The 17326-nt window shown below is 44.2% G+C and overlaps 1 protein-coding gene and 1 long non-coding RNA gene across 2 annotated transcripts in view; one reads left to right on the forward strand and one right to left on the reverse strand.

Annotated features, from left to right (window-relative positions):
* The window catches only part of LOC139369795 (leucine-rich repeat neuronal protein 1-like), a 37941-nt gene extending 34042 nt beyond the window's left edge, over positions 1-3899 (forward strand). The window contains exon 2 of the mRNA XM_071109063.1: positions 759-3899. Within this exon, the coding sequence (XP_070965164.1) occupies positions 1040-3178 (2139 nt within the window). The 5' untranslated portion in view covers positions 759-1039 and the 3' untranslated portion in view covers positions 3179-3899. The remainder of the gene's footprint in view (positions 1-758) is intronic.
* Positions 3900-5300: 1401 nt separating this feature from the next.
* On the reverse strand, positions 5301-15108 carry LOC139369796 (uncharacterized). The gene is made up of 3 exons (XR_011627069.1): positions 14948-15108; positions 7169-7270; positions 5301-7009 (listed from the first exon to the last, which is right to left on the reverse strand). It is a non-coding gene; the product is annotated as an uncharacterized lncRNA (long non-coding RNA).
* Between the last annotated feature and the right edge of the window lie 2218 nt (positions 15109-17326).

Here is a 17326-nt window from a genome sequence, read left to right on the forward strand (position 1 = left end):
CAAGATCATAGAAAGAGTTTTGTTGATGCTGAGAATGGTATATGTTTTTAAATAACATTCTCTGAACATAACTTCAGTTTTCTTGTGGTTTTTATGGAATGTTTTCTTAACGTCCAATTTGAGAACATGACTTTGAATAGACCCATGAGGAAACGTTATGCTGAAATAATACAGTTCCCACAGAAGAACATTGTTTCTTAATGGTCTCTGAACTATTTGAGGACATTCCCAATGTCAAACCAGTTGGCAAACGTTCCTGGAACATAACCTACATTTATTTTAAATGTAACCATGTGTGAACTTTTAAGAAACATTCTGTTAAAGTAATGAAAAACCAAGAAAATAAAGTTTTTTGAAAAGTCCCTAAATGGGCTAAGGATGTTCCAAAGCCAAGCAACTATCTTGTACCATTCTCAGAAAGTTGTGGGAAGATTGTATGCAAAATAACCATAGGACAACCAGGATCTCGCCAAGATGTAAGAGGTTCTCAGAATGTTATGTGCTAGCTGGGAAGCCTTGTCAATATCAGCTGTGTTTAATGAAATGCAACTCACTGTCTGATATGTTTTATGGCTTTTATCTCTCACCGGGAACTCTCAATCCCTCACCGCCTGCCTCTTATCTCGCAGTCTCCCTCTTCCTCTATATATATTCTTTATCTAAATCACCATCTGTTTCTGGGATGATAATGGAACAATGTAATGCATTCACCATTGTTGCAGACTTCTAATACCTCTCTTGGTTTTTGTGTGTTGCAGACTTATTCAGCAGAATTGTGAGAAGAGAGAAAAACACATGAGTGGAGGAAGAGGACAACCCTGAACATCCCCTGACCCCCTTCTGAAACGCACACACACTTGCAATCATTGCGGACTGCTCGCACTCTCACACTAACTGTGGATGGACTGCAGCTCTAGAAAAAACCCACTATAAGCAGGGAGGACACTGATGCCCATGACCCCACACCTATCTTCCAGGCTGTCCTCGGGAACCCTGCCTCTCCTCTAAGTTCAGTGTGACCAGACAGAGAGCAGACAACATGGCTCCAAGCCCCCTCCTCTGGCCCCCGCTGGCATGGCTGTGTGTGGGGCTGCTGTTGCCCCTGGTGCAGGGCGGGGAGTGCCCGCGGCTGTGTGTGTGTGAGGTGCGCCCCTGGTTCACCCCCCAGTCCACCTACAGGGAGGCGGCCACGGTGGACTGCAACGACTTGCGGCTGACACACATCCCCTCCAACCTGTCTTCTGACACCCAGGTGCTGCTGCTCCAGAGCAACTCCATCGCCCACACCAGCGGGGAGCTAGAGGCCCTGTTCAACCTGACGGAGCTGGACCTGTCCCAGAACAACTTCAGCACAATGGAGGCTGTGGGCCTGGCCAACATGAACCAGCTTACCACCCTTCACCTGGAGGAGAACCAGATTAGCCAGCTGCCTGACCACTGCCTGCAGGACCTCAGCAACCTACAGGAACTCTACATCAACCACAACCAGATCAGCACCATCGCCCCCGGGGCTTTCTCCGGTCTGCATAGCCTGCTGCGCCTCCACCTCAACTCCAACAGGCTCCGGGTTATCGACAACCGCTGGTTCGAGGCAACGCCCAACCTGGAGATCCTGATGATCGGAGAGAATCCTGTCATTGGCATCCTGGACATGAACTTCAAGCCACTGGGGAGCCTGAGGAGCCTGGTCCTGGCCTGCATGGACCTCACCGACATTCCTGGGAATGCTCTGGTGGGCCTGGATAACCTGGAGAGCCTATCCTTCTACGACAACAAGCTGGTCCGGGTGCCCCAGCTGGCCCTGCAGAAAGTGCCCAACCTGAAATTCCTAGACCTGAACAAGAACCCAGTGCACAAGATCCATGAGGGAGACTTCAGGAACATGCTGCGTCTGAAGGAGCTTGGTATCAACAACATGGCTGACCTGGTATCCATCGACTCTTACGCCCTGGACAACCTGCCTGAGCTGACCAAGCTGGAGGCCACTAACAACCCCAAGTTGTCCTACGTGCACCGGACGGCCTTCAGGGACGTGTCCTCCCTGGAGAGCCTGATGCTAAACAACAATGCCCTCAACTCTGTCTACCAGCACACCGTTGAGGCGCTGCCCAACCTCCGCGAGATCAGCCTGCACAGCAACCCACTACGTTGCGACTGTGTCATCCAGTGGATGAGCTCCAACAGGACCAGCGTGCGCTTCATGGAGCCCCTGGCTATGCTGTGTACCTCGCCGCCCGAGCTCCGGGGCCAGCGGGTCAGAGAGGTGAAGCTGCCGGACTCCCCAGAGCAGTGCCTGCCTTTCATCTCCCACGACACCTTCCCCAGCCACCTGAGCCTTGAGCTGGGCATGAGTGTCAGCCTGGACTGCAGGGCTATTGCTGAGCCCGAGCCAGAGATATACTGGGTGTCTCCTATGGGGAGCAAGATAACAGTGGACACGGTGTCGGAGCGGTACCACCTGAGCAGTGAGGGAACCCTGCAACTGTCCCACGTCCAGGTGGAGGACTCCGGTCGCTACACCTGCATAGCCCAGAACACAGAGGGCGCCGACACACGCGTCACCACCATCCGCGTCAATGGCACCCTGCTGGACAGTGCCGAGGTGATGAAGATCTACGTCAAGCAGACCGAGTCCCACTCCATTCTGGTCTCCTGGAAGATCAACTCCAACGTCATGACCTCCAACCTCAAGTGGGCATCGGCCACCATGAAGATTGACAACCCCCACATCACCTACACTGCACGCGTGCCCGTCGACGTGCACGAGTACAACCTGACCCACCTGCAGCCGGCCACCGAGTACGAGGTGTGCCTCACTGTTTCCAACATTCACCTGCAGACCCACAAGTCGTGCGTCAACGTGACCACGCGCAGCGTCACCTTCACCCTGGACGTGTTGGACCAGAGACCTAGTGCCGCCCTGTTAGCCGTCATGGCCACCATGCTGGCCTTCCTCAGCCTGACTACTGTGGGGGTGTATGTGGCCCGGCGCTGGAAGAGGAAGAACTACCACCACTCCCTGAAGAAGTACATGCAGAAGACCTCCTCCATCCCCCTCAATGAGCTCTACCCGCCCCTCATCAACCTATGGGAGGCAGACAGTGAGAAGGACAAGGAGGGCGGTACAGAGAGCAAGCCCTCCCCCGTGGACACCACACGCAGCTACTACATGTGGTGAAGCAGGCCTGGCCCAGGCCACCCCTCCACCAGCACACACAGACACACTTTTGCCATTTTGGTGCAAAAGTCATATAAAAGTCATAAAAGATTTGTTTTTGTATTTTTCTGCTTTGCTAACACATGGCAGAGTGATAAAGGACAGGATTTTTATTACTATAGCGTATCGCCTTTGTTTGACTCTCTCTTTTTCTCTTTTATCGTTTGGACTATTCCAAGATGGCAGCTGTGTCTAGCTTCCGGATTGTCTTAGTTGCTGCATTTTATTTCTGTGATGCGTTTTTGATAGCACAGCTTTTTGTCTTGTTGCTGATGCAGCAACAGGTACTATTAGTCTAGGTAAAGGTTCCCCTGGCAATGTTAGGGATTGCAGTGCTTATTCTCTCCTTTTGTAAATCAGGTCATCTGTTGTGCACTGAAATGTAAATGAGTTTGTATGGACTTCAATTATAAGCTGACCAAGGGGATTAGACTTCGTATACTGTCTACTGAATAACTCTAGCGATTGTACGGTAATGTTGAATCAACTATCATTTTAAACTTGTTTTTGTAATTAGTTTGCTGATAAATGTGCTGTAAAACTAGAAATGTGAATGTTTGATAACATAACTAGGTACAGTAGTAGCTTTTTTCATTTACTCTTCAATTATTTATTTCTTATTTGCTCAAATCTGTTGCTGAACACTTACATTTGTTGTGATTTTAACATGCAAAATGTTGTATATGAGGAAGAAGTTTAAATAAATGACATTTTTGTTTTTTTAATATAAATGTCTCTCAATCAGTTGTTGCATATTCATTTCAACTGTTTTAGTAATTTCTCAGTAGAAATTATATTGCGCAGCCCATGACCTGTTACTATACCTCTGTTTGACCTCTGATCACTTGGCTCTGGTTATTTCTCCGTGAGGACACGGTTCCACTTCACTTCACTTCTAATGTGCTTCAGCAGAATATAAGCAGTGTCTTAGCATGGAGCTCACGGCTCAGACTCACACTGTGCAGCAGATCCCACTCCCCTGAGTCTAATCAGCCATACAGAGAGCACAGATCCTGTCAGCTTACCCCCCCCCGCCCCCATCTGTCTGCTCTGCTCTACGTTTGTGTGTGCGTGAGTGAGTGAGTGAGTGAGTGCATGTGTGCACACTATATCAGAGTGAGAGAGAATAAAAATGTGATTCCACTATATTACCACATTACACATCATCAATCAGTGTTTCACTAGTGAAGGAACTGGGGTAATATCATACAACATGCCACCTTGACTCTTAACACGTGACAACAGATGGTGTTTGTACTGTTCCCTCCAGTTTCCTCTGACTAAATCACTCCTCTCACAACGCCCACATTATGAACATGCAGAGAGAAACAGCTATTAATATGCCAGGGGAGATCTCAGAGAGAATAGTAGAATACCTGTAGAGAGGATGTGGGGGGGAATTGAGGAAAGGTCTGAAGATGGATATGACCAGATTGAGGGTAGCAGGAGGTTGTAGATGTGGTGGGTTGTTGATGTAGGCCTGTGTCCTGTGTACTATGCACTAGTTGCACACCATCAATCCCCTTCTGTCTGTTTATAGGTGTCTTATTGCTCTGTGAGTTTCATACAAGCAGTAGATGAGGAGACAATGTGTTTAGCGAGGGGTTATGACTTGACGGTGCAAGAAGAATAGCCAATACTGCTCTGATCTAAATGAAAGAGACCAGTGCAGCTCTTGATAATATTTTTCATACCAAGTATCAAATAGACTTCTGAGTCTGTGCTGCCCTCTAGTGGGTGTTAAAGGACAGCTCTAGTGGGCACTAAGAATTAACCATGAGAACTAATGTGCGACTGGGGATGTTTTAAGGCCTCAGAAATCCCTAAAATTGAATACTTGACTAGGAGTGATTTTTCAGGGAAACAATAGATGAAGATTATTCAATAAATACAAATGATATATAACAGCAGATATAAAGTTCTTACATATTATTTTTGGGGAATGGTTCCATCTGGGAGGGTACGAGTAGGAGTCTGTTGATAACTCTGCTCTACTGATACATTACGTTTTCTGTTTGTTTTTGTCACAGAATGGTGTAATAAAACTTTTCCGCACAGAAGAGGGAAACATATGACAGGAAAATAGTGTGATGACGTTTACATAATTTATTCCCAAAGAAGGCAAACCGTGTGGATTTGATGTGTAACTTTGCACACAAACAACAGTTAATAGAACAGTTCAAATCTTGCCTTTCATTTGATTAGCCCTACCTTCTCATTTAAAACATCCTTTTTGTGTTCAATTAGATCCGAGAAAAGATTACATGATACTCATCGTTAGGTAGCAACACAGAGAGTCAAAGAGTGGAAACAAAAAGCTGTAATGTACATACATCATGCAAAAATGTCTAGAGGAAAGTGGGAATGAGTGGTAAATACTGCCACTGCAGTCCCATCACACTAAATGTATTAGTGACCATAAATGACCCCAATATGACACAGTAACCTAAAAATACATAACACAACATCATTTTGGTCCCACAAAAATAACAAGTTAAAAAAGCTTTATAAGGCATTCATCATTTCTTCATAAGAACTGCCTAGATGCCTAAATGATTTAAATCGTCACACGACATAGGGTGATATAAAGTCCTGACATCTGGTGCTTTTACAAATATGGCATAAGCTTTTTAAATTGTATTACATTTGCATGACATTTGATTATGAATGGGACAAATATTGAATGAGACAAATATTTCCCCCCTAAACAGTTAATTTGAGTGCTAAAAAATAAAAAATAAAGGGAAAATGGTTAATGGTTTACCATAATATAATGTTTTTATGGTTTGTTAATTGAATATCCTTAAACATTTAATGTAACCTGCCTGACTGATTTTGTTAATCAGTTCCAGAGTTAGTTGTTTAAGTTCTGAACTTTTCTCTCAGCATCTAAGAGGGACATGCGATGACCCCCAAGAAACGGTTTATCAGCCTCACAAGCAGTGAGGTTTTTGATCAGATTCTCTCTATCAACATTTAGGAGCAGGCCTTCTGGCAGGTGGAGCGCCAGGGTCACATGGTCCCACATGTACCATGTATTGTAAACATTACCATCTGTTTCTACTATTTTGTCCATGTTGTTTATGGTTAACCCAACTTTTTGTGTTGCTGACATGGCTTGTGCTCGCCAGACAATGTGTCCTTTTCCTTCCCCCTCTACATCGTTTTCCCTGTAACCACAGACAGCATCATCACTGCCATCACCAAGAAATGGGTACTCATCAAACTCATCCACACTTGGAGAGTGAACAAGCACAGAGTACATTATCTCCTGTTTGTAGACAGTGGTTTCATACACTTTCAGGACAGGCTTTTCTCCACCACATATCTGCTATCTGTACATCTACAGGAGATCAGACAGACTGAGAGTGAACCTGAAGTTCCCATAACGCGATGCCTGCCTAAAGGCAGGTGAGGTGGTGAACTGATTCAGGAAGGAACCTATCTCTCTCTGTGCCTCTCTCTGGTGTTCTGTCTGGGAAGATCTTCTCCAGGTAACGGTCTTCTGCAGCTCTGATATCATCATGCTCGATGGCTAAGCTCCACCACAGGAGACTCCTATCCCCGCCCCTAAATCCATCTGAATCCAAGATTTCCTCGATTTTAGATTTTTTGGTGACATGGGCCACTTTGGATATGTGAAACTCAGGTTCTTCTGGGTATAGTGGAATGGGATTATAAATGTACCCATTTGTATTAAGGATCGCCTCATTTTTCAGTGTGGTGATATTCTTATGCTTTCCACTGAAAAAAACCTCTCTATTATCTCTTGGATTAGTACGCTCCATTTCCCTAAGAAGGAAATAACACATTTATAAACATTACATTCTGTACTCTCTTCTCGGAGGCTACAAATAAGGCCTCTCTCACACACACATGCGCACTCATGCATGCACACACACACTCACTCTTGAATTAGATTTTCATTGCTACCATGATACCAGGATCTACCTTTTTTTTCAAGTTTGAAGATAGCTGCTTGGTGGAGGCGATGGAAGACTTGCTGCCTGGTAGATGTAGATATCTCTTCTCACTCCACAATGAGTGAATTACCTGTACAGTAGTTAAATCAGACATTCAATAAAAGTATCTGAACAACAGTATGTATCCAAACAGCACAGTCATTTTTGTATTTTCTATTCAATTGCTTTGGTTCTATTTTCACAATGTGGTGAATCTCCAAAACTATAAATACAAAACTGGCAACACATTCAAAACCTTTCCGTGTGCATTCATTTTGTTTGGCCACATTTCACCACACAACCATTGATAGAAAATATGACTTTGCTGTGAAATATGAAAAAATTGGTTTAATCACCAAAATACAACATAATGATATCTCTCTATTTAGTTGTTTCAACAACCAGCTAATCCAATAGCAAACAATGCAAGATACTTGTTTCTAAATTGCCATTTGAAGTGCTGAAAGTACAGTAAATTACATGACATTACACTGTTTTCACATTAGGCTATACACTTGTACTCAAAATCAAAATGTCCATCATTTCTATCCCATGTGTGATCAAAGGTGTGATCATTGATGACATCTTCCACAATCATTGATGCAACAAATGAATTACATTTTTCTGATATAATTACAAGTACAACATAGGTGTACAGTAATCAAATGTAACAAATTAAATGAAACAAAATAAATTAATGAAAGAAACTAGTTAGCAGGTACTAGTTTGCATCAAGCATGCCTTCATTGTTCATGCACCTGGGGAAAAAACGTTTAGCGTTGCAAGCCTGACACTGGTCTGGGTTGATGTCATTGCATGCCTCATTCATGGCCTGAAGGCGGGTGGCACGCTCATGTGGATGGTGATCATTAGTGATGGGAAACCGAGGCGTTCTGAATGCTTTGGAGCGTTCACCCAAATTGTGCTGAAAAACGGTTCATAACACAGGGCTTCATTATCTGTTCACAATGCGCTTCAGTGGAATTATCAGATATACTTTTTTTCCTCCATCGTTTTCATCAAAACTCTATTTCGTAGCGGTAAGTTGTTGGAGTCATTTGCATCTTACATCATGCTTCCCTTTTTTGCCTTCAAGTTGACTCTTTTTCAAAATGGAAGCTTTGCCATTATTTAGGATGCTTAAGATAGACACATATACTATACTCAATAAAACAACTGATTTGAACAATAACGCAGAATGTGTGGTTTCACATAAAATACCTTTTCAAAATAGCATGCTTTTAAAAGGATTCAACCTCATACCCTCACATCCCTGATTGTTCCATAGTTCCATACTCTACCTGGTTCTACCTTTTTCTCATGTATTAAGTGTGTATGTTTATTCTGTGTTATTTTTTAGTTAACTAGTAAATAAATAATTAAACCAATTTGTGTAGTACTGGATCAGGAGTAAGGCTGGGGTTTTTGCAGATGCAAGGAGTATACAAATCAAATCAAATCACATTTTATTAGTCACGTGCCGAATACAACAGGTAGACCTTACAGTGAAAGGCTTACTTATGAGCCCCTAACCAACAGTGCAGTTTAAATAAAATACGGATAAGAATTAGAGATAAAAGTAACAAGTAATTAAAGAGTAGCAGTAAAAAAATAACAATATATACAGGGTGGTGCCGGTACAGAGTCAATGCGGTGAGTTGAGGTAGTATGTACATGTAGGTAGAGTTATTATGTATAGTGTGAACAGAGAGTGGCAGTGGTGTGGAGAGGGGACGGGGGCAATGCAAATAGTGTGGGTAGCCATTTGACTAGATGTTCAGGAGTCTTATGGCTTGGGGGTAGAAGCTGTTTAGAAGCCTCTTGGACCTAGACTTGGCGCTCCGGTACCGCTTGCCGTGCGGTAGCAGAGAGAACGGACTATGACTAGGGTGGCTGGAGTCTTTGAAAATTTTTAGGACCTTCCTCTGACACCGCCTGGTATAGAGGTCCTGGATGGCAGGAAGCTTGGCCCCTGTGATGTACTGGGTCGTTTGCACTACCCTCTGTAGTGCCTTGTGGTCGGAGGCCGAGCAGTTGCCATAGCAGGAAGTGATGCAACCAGTCAGGATGCTCTCGATGGTGCAGCTGTACAACTTTTTGAAGATCTGAGGACCCATGCCAATTCTTTTCAGGCTCCTGATTGGGAATAGGTTTTGACGTGCCCGCTTCACGACTGTCTTGGTGTGCTTGGACCATTTTAGTTTGTTGGTGATGTGGACACCAAGGAACTTGAAGCTCTCAACCTGCTCCTCTGCAGCCCCGTCGATGAGAATGGGGGTGTGCTCGGTCCTCTTTTTCCTGTAGTCCACAATCATCTCCTTTGTCTTGATCACGTTGAGGGAGAGATCGTTGTCCTGGCACCACACGGCCAGGTCTCTGACCTCCTTCCTATAGGCTGTCTCATTGTTATCGGGGTGTTGTCTCATCGGCAAATGTAATAATGGTGTTGGAGTTGTGCCTGGCCATGCAGTCATGAGTGAACAGGGAGTACAGGAGGGGACTGAGCACTCGCGTTCTCTGTTGTGATGAATCACGCTTCACAATATGTGGCTATATGTGATAAAGTGAAAATATGAGACCTGCACCTGACCCTAACCCGCTAATATAGAAATTGCACTGTATGCTACAGTCAGAGACGGTAGAGTGATGTTTTTCCAGGGGGGGCAGGATTTAAAAAATATATATTTTTATGTTTCTGATTATAATTTCCGGCATTTTGGTAGACTATTTGTTAGTCAACTTGTCTATAATTAGATATGGCCTACATGCAGCTTCTCCTCTGTCATTACAGTTCCTTCAGAAATTATTCAATCACACCCCTTGACTTTTTCCACATTTTGTTGTGTTGAATTTAAAATGTATTACATTTGGATTTTGTGTCACTGATCTACACACAATACCCCATAATTTGTGACGGCAAGCCTAAATAATTTAGGCCTAAATAAGGCTGCTGCCTCAGCCATACTGTCAATCTATGACAGTAATATTCATAATATTTAGTTTGGATGATGGATTACATTTTTTGTAATTGTTCTGCCACTTGAATATTTGACAAACCATCTATGCTGTAGACTTTTTTTTTTTTAAATTGTGCATTTTACTTTTAATTATGATTTTTTATATATATATTTTTTGTATGTCCACTCCTATTTATAGAGTTTATCTCGTGATCTCGACAAAACAACTTTTGTTACTTCGTGATCATGAGATAAATACGTCGTGATCATGAGATAAATAAGTTGTGATCTTGAGATAACGTGGGAATATTATTTTTATTCCTATGTCCTCTCTGGACTTCCGTAATATTTTAGATGAAACCAGGTCAAAGTATGATGACCAAAGTATGAAAAATGACTGTTGCTTCTACGTTAATAAAGTTTGATCATAAATGTACTGGTCTCCTCCCCCATGTCAAACACTTGGCGTGATTATTAAGGGGATAGTGACATTACGCTACGCTCATTTTAATACACCAATGGTAACATAGCATTCTCTTACCTAATTTAAATAATTATTGCACTGTAACCAAAATCGGAGAAGGCGTGTTTGCAGAGGGCCGTGGTTTATATAGCTAAATAGCTACTCTACTGGTGCCAGAATTTGACTGTAGGGTCAGCAAATATCATTAAAAGTTGACACTATTCATCTATGGCAAAGATACTTTGTTTCCCCTTTCATCTGTGTCTGGTGTTAGCAAGTTACTGGCTAGCTAGGTCTTCAGCCAGCATGGAACAAAAGGGGGGAGGGTCATTCAAAACTCTGATGCAGTTGTCATGTCAACACATCCGTTAGTGCTGCCGTGAACTGCATCACAAAAGACATGCCAACTGGGAGATCTATATAAAAAAAGGACATCATTGATGCAATTTCAGTGTTTGAGTTGTTTTGTGTATAACCACATTTGCTTGAGATGATTTTACTGCAACACTGCTCACTGCATCCAAGTTTCTTGACATAGGCGTTTCAAAGAACTGTCAGTCAAGACGAGCTCATGAATATAACCTCCCCGCTCACTCACCCTGTATTTTTAAACAGAAAAAAGTACATTCCCAGCCAGCAATGAGGAATCGGCCCCGAAGCGGCTCTCTTCCGGAGGGCCGGAACTGATTGAATCGGCCTGGAATCAGGAGCCGGACTCAGTCCGGAATCAAAATAAATGACTGCCCAGAAGTACATCGGGCCGTTTCCGACCACCGGAATTCAGCCGACTTTGCCAGCATCTTACCAGAATCCCCCCAGAAGCGGCCCAATGCTAATTTTAAATAAATGTATACAAAATTACCTGTTTTAGTCATTTTAAATATGACTATTATACATTTTATACACACAAAGTATACCCATCCACAAAAAAACAACATTTTGTGTCAAAGGAAACCTCATACACCTGGGGACCGTGTCAGGGCGCATGCGCCTAGCCCACCACAGAAGTAGCTACAGAGTGATAGGACAAGGACAATCCTGGCCGGCCAAACCCTCCCCTAACTCGGACGACGCTGGGCAAATTGTGCTTCGCCTCACGGGTCTCCTGGTCGCGGCCGGAATGACATGGGTCTCGAACCAGCATCTGTAGAAACGCAGTTTACACTGCGATGCAGTGTCTTAGACCACTGCACCACTCGGGAAGTTCTAGCCACAAAGTTTTTAATGCTTATCAATTGCCTTTGTCACGCCCTGGTCTTAGTATTTTGTGTTTTCTTTATTATTTTGGTCAGGACATGGGTTTATTATGTGGTGTGTTTAGTCTTGGGGTTTTTTGTAGGTATTGGGATTGTGGTATAGTGGGGTTTTCTAGAAAAGTCTATGGTTGCCTGAAGTGGTTCTCAATCAGCGGCAGGTATTTATCGTTGTCTCTGATTGGGAACCATATTTAGGCAGCCATATTCTTTGAGTGTTTTGTGGGTGATTGTTCCTGTCTCTGTTTGTTTGCACCATATAGGCTGTATAGGTTTTTGCGTTACGTTTCTTGTTTTGTATTGTTCGTGTTTATTTCGTTATTAAACATGTATCAAGATAACCCCGCTGCGTTTTGGTCCTCTCCTTCACCGCAAGAAAACCGTAACAGAATCACCCACCCCAACAGGACCAAGCGGCGTGGTGACAAGCAGCGGCAGCAGGAGCAGCGAAATCCGGCGCTGGTATGAGGAGGCAGCACAGCAACGCGGATGGAAGCCCGAGAGTCATCCCCAAAAATGTATTGGAGAGGGGGGGGGGGGCTCACAGGGAGTATGGCTACGCCAGGTAGGAGACCTGCGCAAACTTCCTGTGCTTACCGGGGGGCTAGAGAGACCGGGCAGTGCATAGCCCGGTGCAGTGCATACCAGCTCCTGGTATCGGCCGGGCTAGAGTGGGCATCGAGCCAGGTAAGGTTGGGCAGGCTCGGTGCTCAAGAGCTGCAGTGCGCCTGCACAGTTCGGTCTATCCAGTACCACCTCCACGCACCAGCCCTCCGGTGGCAGCTCCCCGCACCAGGCTTCCTGTGCGTGTCCTTGGCCCAGTACCACCAGTGCCAGCACCACGCATCAGGCCTACAGTGCGCCTCGCCTGTCCAGCGCTGCCGGATCCTTCCTCCTTTACAGCGCTGCCGGAGTCTCCCGCTTGTTTAGCGCTGCCAGAGCCTTCCTCCTCTACTGCGCTGCCGGAGTCTCCTGCCTGTTCAGCGCTGCCAGAGCCGGCAGTCTGCATGGAGCAGCCAGAGCCGCCAGTCTGCATGGAGCAGCCAGAGCCGCCAGGATCTGCCAGAATCGCCAGTCTGCCAGGATCTGCCAGAACCGCCAGTCTGCCAGGATCTGCCAGAACCGCCAGTCTGCCAGGATCTGCCAGAACCGCCAGTCTGCCAGGATCTGCCAGAACCGCCAGTCAGCCAGGATCTGCCAGAACTGCCAGTCAGCCAGGATCTGCCAGTGCCATTTACCTGCTTGAGCTACCCCTCAGTCCCGAGCTACCCCTCAGTCCCGAGCTACCCCTCAGTCCAGTGGGGTCCTTGGTGAGGGTTACTAGGCCAAGGTCGGCGGCGAGGGTCGCCTATCTAAGGATGTGATGCAAAGGGACTAAGGCTTTGTTGGAGTGGGGTCCACGTCCCGCGCCGGAGCCGCCACCGTGGACAGACGCCCACCCGGACCCTCCCCTATGGGTTTAGGTGTGCGGCCGGGAGTCCGCACCTTGGGGGGGGGGGGGGGGGGGGTTCTGTCACGCCCTGGTCTTAGTATTTTGTGTTTTCTTTATTATTTTGGTCAGGCCAGGGTGTGACATGGGTGTATTATGTGGTGTGTTTAGTCTTGGGGGTTTTTGTAGGTATTGGGATTGTGGTATAGTGGGGTTTTCTAGAAAAGTCTATGGTTGCCTGAAGTGGTTCTCAATCAGAGGCAGGTATTTATCGTTGTCTCTGATTGGGAACCATATTTAGGCAGCCATATTCTTTGAGTGTTTTGTGGGTGATTGTTCCTGTCTCTGTTTGTTTGCACCATATAGGCTGTATAGGTTTTTGCGTTACGTTTCTTGTTTTGTATTGTTCGTGTTTATTTCGTTATTAAACATGTATCAAGATAACCCCGCTGCGTTTTGGTCCTCTCCTTCACCGCAAGAAAACCGTAACAGCCTTCCACAAAGTATCAAAATACTACTACTACTACTACTACACAGGACCCTTAAAGAATTTCATTTAAACGTTAATTGTATTTTTTGATCACAGAAACAAACAATGAGGAAAATATGGAGAGAAAAATTAAATAAATTATGGAATGTTAATTATATAAAGCAGCCCAGCCCGTGTAATCATCTGCTAGAGAGTAGCCCCAATCGGCCCGAGCCTCAAGTAATACATTTGGGCTAGATAACTGACACTGGAATCGGCCCGAGCTTAATCCCCGCATCCTAGCCATAAGTAATACTGCCAAAGGCGGCCCAGACTCGGGCCACATGACATCAGCCGAGTGCCCCGACTTTCAGCCAAAATCGTCCCAGATCCACTGTGCTTGCTGGGTTTCCCCCCCCCCCCCCTTTTTTGCATTTATACTCCCCCAAAATATTGTAGGTGATATTTTAGTCACTCAAAAGGCTGTTTTACATCTGAATGACTGTTCGGGACCTTTAAGGCTATGTGAGAGGTTATAGACCTACAGTCAGTGTCCAGATTTCAGTTTCCATTTAACCCATCTGAACAGTAGGCTGCAGTTCCATTGATGTGCCATAGGCCTATTTAAAGTCCCCATCGTGTGACTGTCGAATTTGTGTAGCTCCTCACAATCATAACATAGCTGATTTTTCTGCTTCACCAAATCTTTCCCAAACATTACTTTTCTGGTCCTATTTTCTCTTTATTTTCAACTCTCCATTTCGCAGCTTTTCTCTTATTGATTTGACCTACACCATTGTCTTTTTTGCCTCTGTGGATCGACGTTAACTTTTTGTGCCCATTCCCAAAAGCATTTGGCGTGTAAGCTAAAATGAATTGGCACACGTACAGTTAAAGCTTAGGTTTATGCACTAATGCCAGCACATAAAATAATGAAAGAAAAACTCAATGTAGCCTACTGATATACATTCCACAAGAACGATGCATTTATGGATTTTTTAAGATATTGTTTTTTCTTTATTCAACCATCCCACCCTTCACCCATACAATATTTTGTGATCCTAAACCCGCCTGCCCCACTGATATAACCGTGGGTACCGGGTTATGAGTCAAGCCGCTCATCATTACAGTGTGCAGTTTTTAAATGACAAAATTGCAAATTTACGTGCCAGCTGAAGATAGGGCCCAGTAACTTACTTTGTTTATAGAGTTTCAGATTGGTTGCCTTCGGTGGATGGCTCCCCACTACTTTATGGCAGCTCCTTGATGAAATGTCCAAATTGTATGTGTGTAGCTGTATTTATTGAGCCCAATTCCCATAACCACATCCCACTTACAGAAAATCTAGTTTTGTTTCTTGAGAACTGAAGATCAGGTTAATATGTAGCCTGAACAGCCACTAGTGGTAACTGTTTACCTGTTTCTTGGCGGTCCTGACTTGTTTACCATGGTGAGCTGTCTCAGTAGACAGCACTTTAGATTATGTAGTTATCAGGTTCTTACTGAAATATTTCAAAGTAAAAATTTACCCTGTTTTCATTGGATCTATTGAAATAAGCAGCAGATGTTTATCAATTGTGATTCATTCTTAGTAGTACCAGAAAGTATCCACAGGTAAAAACAGTGGAAACAGTACTGTAAAATAAGGTGCTATCTTTGTGTTTTTAGGGTCGCAATATTTTGGGTGAGTCAACATGCTCATGTGGACCTGCACAAGAAATTCAGTGAAACTAGATCATGAAAATGTGAAAAGATGCTGCCAGGCGATGGATCAGTAACATACCGGCACTCTTTTAGCTGATTGGATGACAACTTTTTCACAGTTGACCTATCTTAATAAAAGCAAGGATACAAAATATGTGTTAACCAATCAACATTTATGTGGGGTATAAATAATGAGAGTGGGGAAAAAGAGCTCCACCACATCAACAGGCAAACCACATAAGCAGGCAATGTTTGCTTTGACATAATATAGGCAAATATTTTTATATAATTGAAAAAGCTAATATATTAATGGGTTATAACCTCATAATGTTTATACATAACTACATCAAATATGAAAGAAGAATAAAGATAATTGAAAAACCCAGGATAGTGGTAATAACTACTTAATAACATCCATTATAAACACCTCACATGATATATGATGTTCTGAATGACCTCAGCTCTCTGTCACAAAATGACAATAGAAAACATCACTAAAAGCAACACAAACATGTGGTCTAATTGGTTTGGTTATTCTGAGTTATAAATATTCAGAAATATTTCCTGCACAGCAAATTGGCCAGTGTTGATCTTTTTCAGTGTAAAATGTCTAGTGTCGATTCAAGAGTTACATTCACTGTAAGAGTGAAACTAACCCTCAGTGGTGTAAAAGTGTTGGTGTTAACCAGAGTTATACTTATTTTCCACCATAATTTGCAAATAAATTCATTAAAAATCCTACAATGTGATTTTCTGAAAAAAAAATTCTCATTTTGTCTGTCATAGTTGAAGTGTACCTATGATGAAAATTACAGGCCTCTCATCTTTTTAAGTGGGAGAACTTGCACAATTGGTGGCGGACTAAATACTTTTTGCCCCACTGTATATACTGTACTCGATACCATCTACTATATCTTGCCTATGTCGTTCTGTACCGTTCTGTACTCATTCATTATTCTTTATGTACATATTCTTTATCCCTTTACACTTGTGTGTATAAGGTAGTAGTTTTGGAATTGTTAGGTTCGATTACTCATTGGCTATTACTGCCTTGTCGGAACTAGAAGCACAAGCATTTCGCTACACTCACATTAACATCTGCTAACCATGTGTATGTGACAAATAACATTTTATTTTATTTTACTGGTATGAGACTCTCACCACCTCTTTCCCTGTCAAAACAGACACCATCAAGCTGCTTGGGGTCACCTTCCAGAGGGATGGAGATGGCTCCGTCAGCTGAGAGGAGACCATCCGCCATGTCCAAGACTGTGAATGAAGCGCATGATCCCTCACAATGACGGGTAAGATCCTGCTCTTGAAGGCAATCGTTCTCCCCATTCTCCTGTACCTAGGCAGGGTGTTTCCCCCAGACAGAGCGATCAGCAAGAAGATAGAATGCATAATGTTCATCTTTCTCTGGGGGAGACAGATGAAGTGACTCAAGCGCAGCACCCTTTACAATGCAGTTGAGAACGGTGGGGAGGGGGTCCCAGACATCCTCAACATCATTAGGGCACAGGGACTATCCAACTTGGTCACCAACAAGACAGACAGAAAAGCCAGCTACTTCAAACAGTACTTTGCTACCCGCATCCTCAGAACCATCGACCACACTGTACCCTATTGCTGGGACCCCCCACAGGTGTACAAGACGTGGAGATATCTTGCCTGCAGGTCAGGTCTGCCCTCGGCTGGTCTGGCGTCCTGGAAGTACAAGGACATCCTGACCCACATCCGCTCCAAGGACACCATCGCACACCTTTGAGCCAGCTCAGCCGTGGACCCACAACAGGTATGGTTAAACATCAATCACCATGGCATTACAAACTTACAGAAAGAACTCTCATGGAAAGCTGTTCATAGTTGCCT

The sequence above is a fragment of the Oncorhynchus clarkii genome, chromosome 17 (assembly GCF_045791955.1).
Source record: "Oncorhynchus clarkii lewisi isolate Uvic-CL-2024 chromosome 17, UVic_Ocla_1.0, whole genome shotgun sequence".
Classification (NCBI taxonomy): domain Eukaryota; kingdom Metazoa; phylum Chordata; class Actinopteri; order Salmoniformes; family Salmonidae; genus Oncorhynchus; species Oncorhynchus clarkii.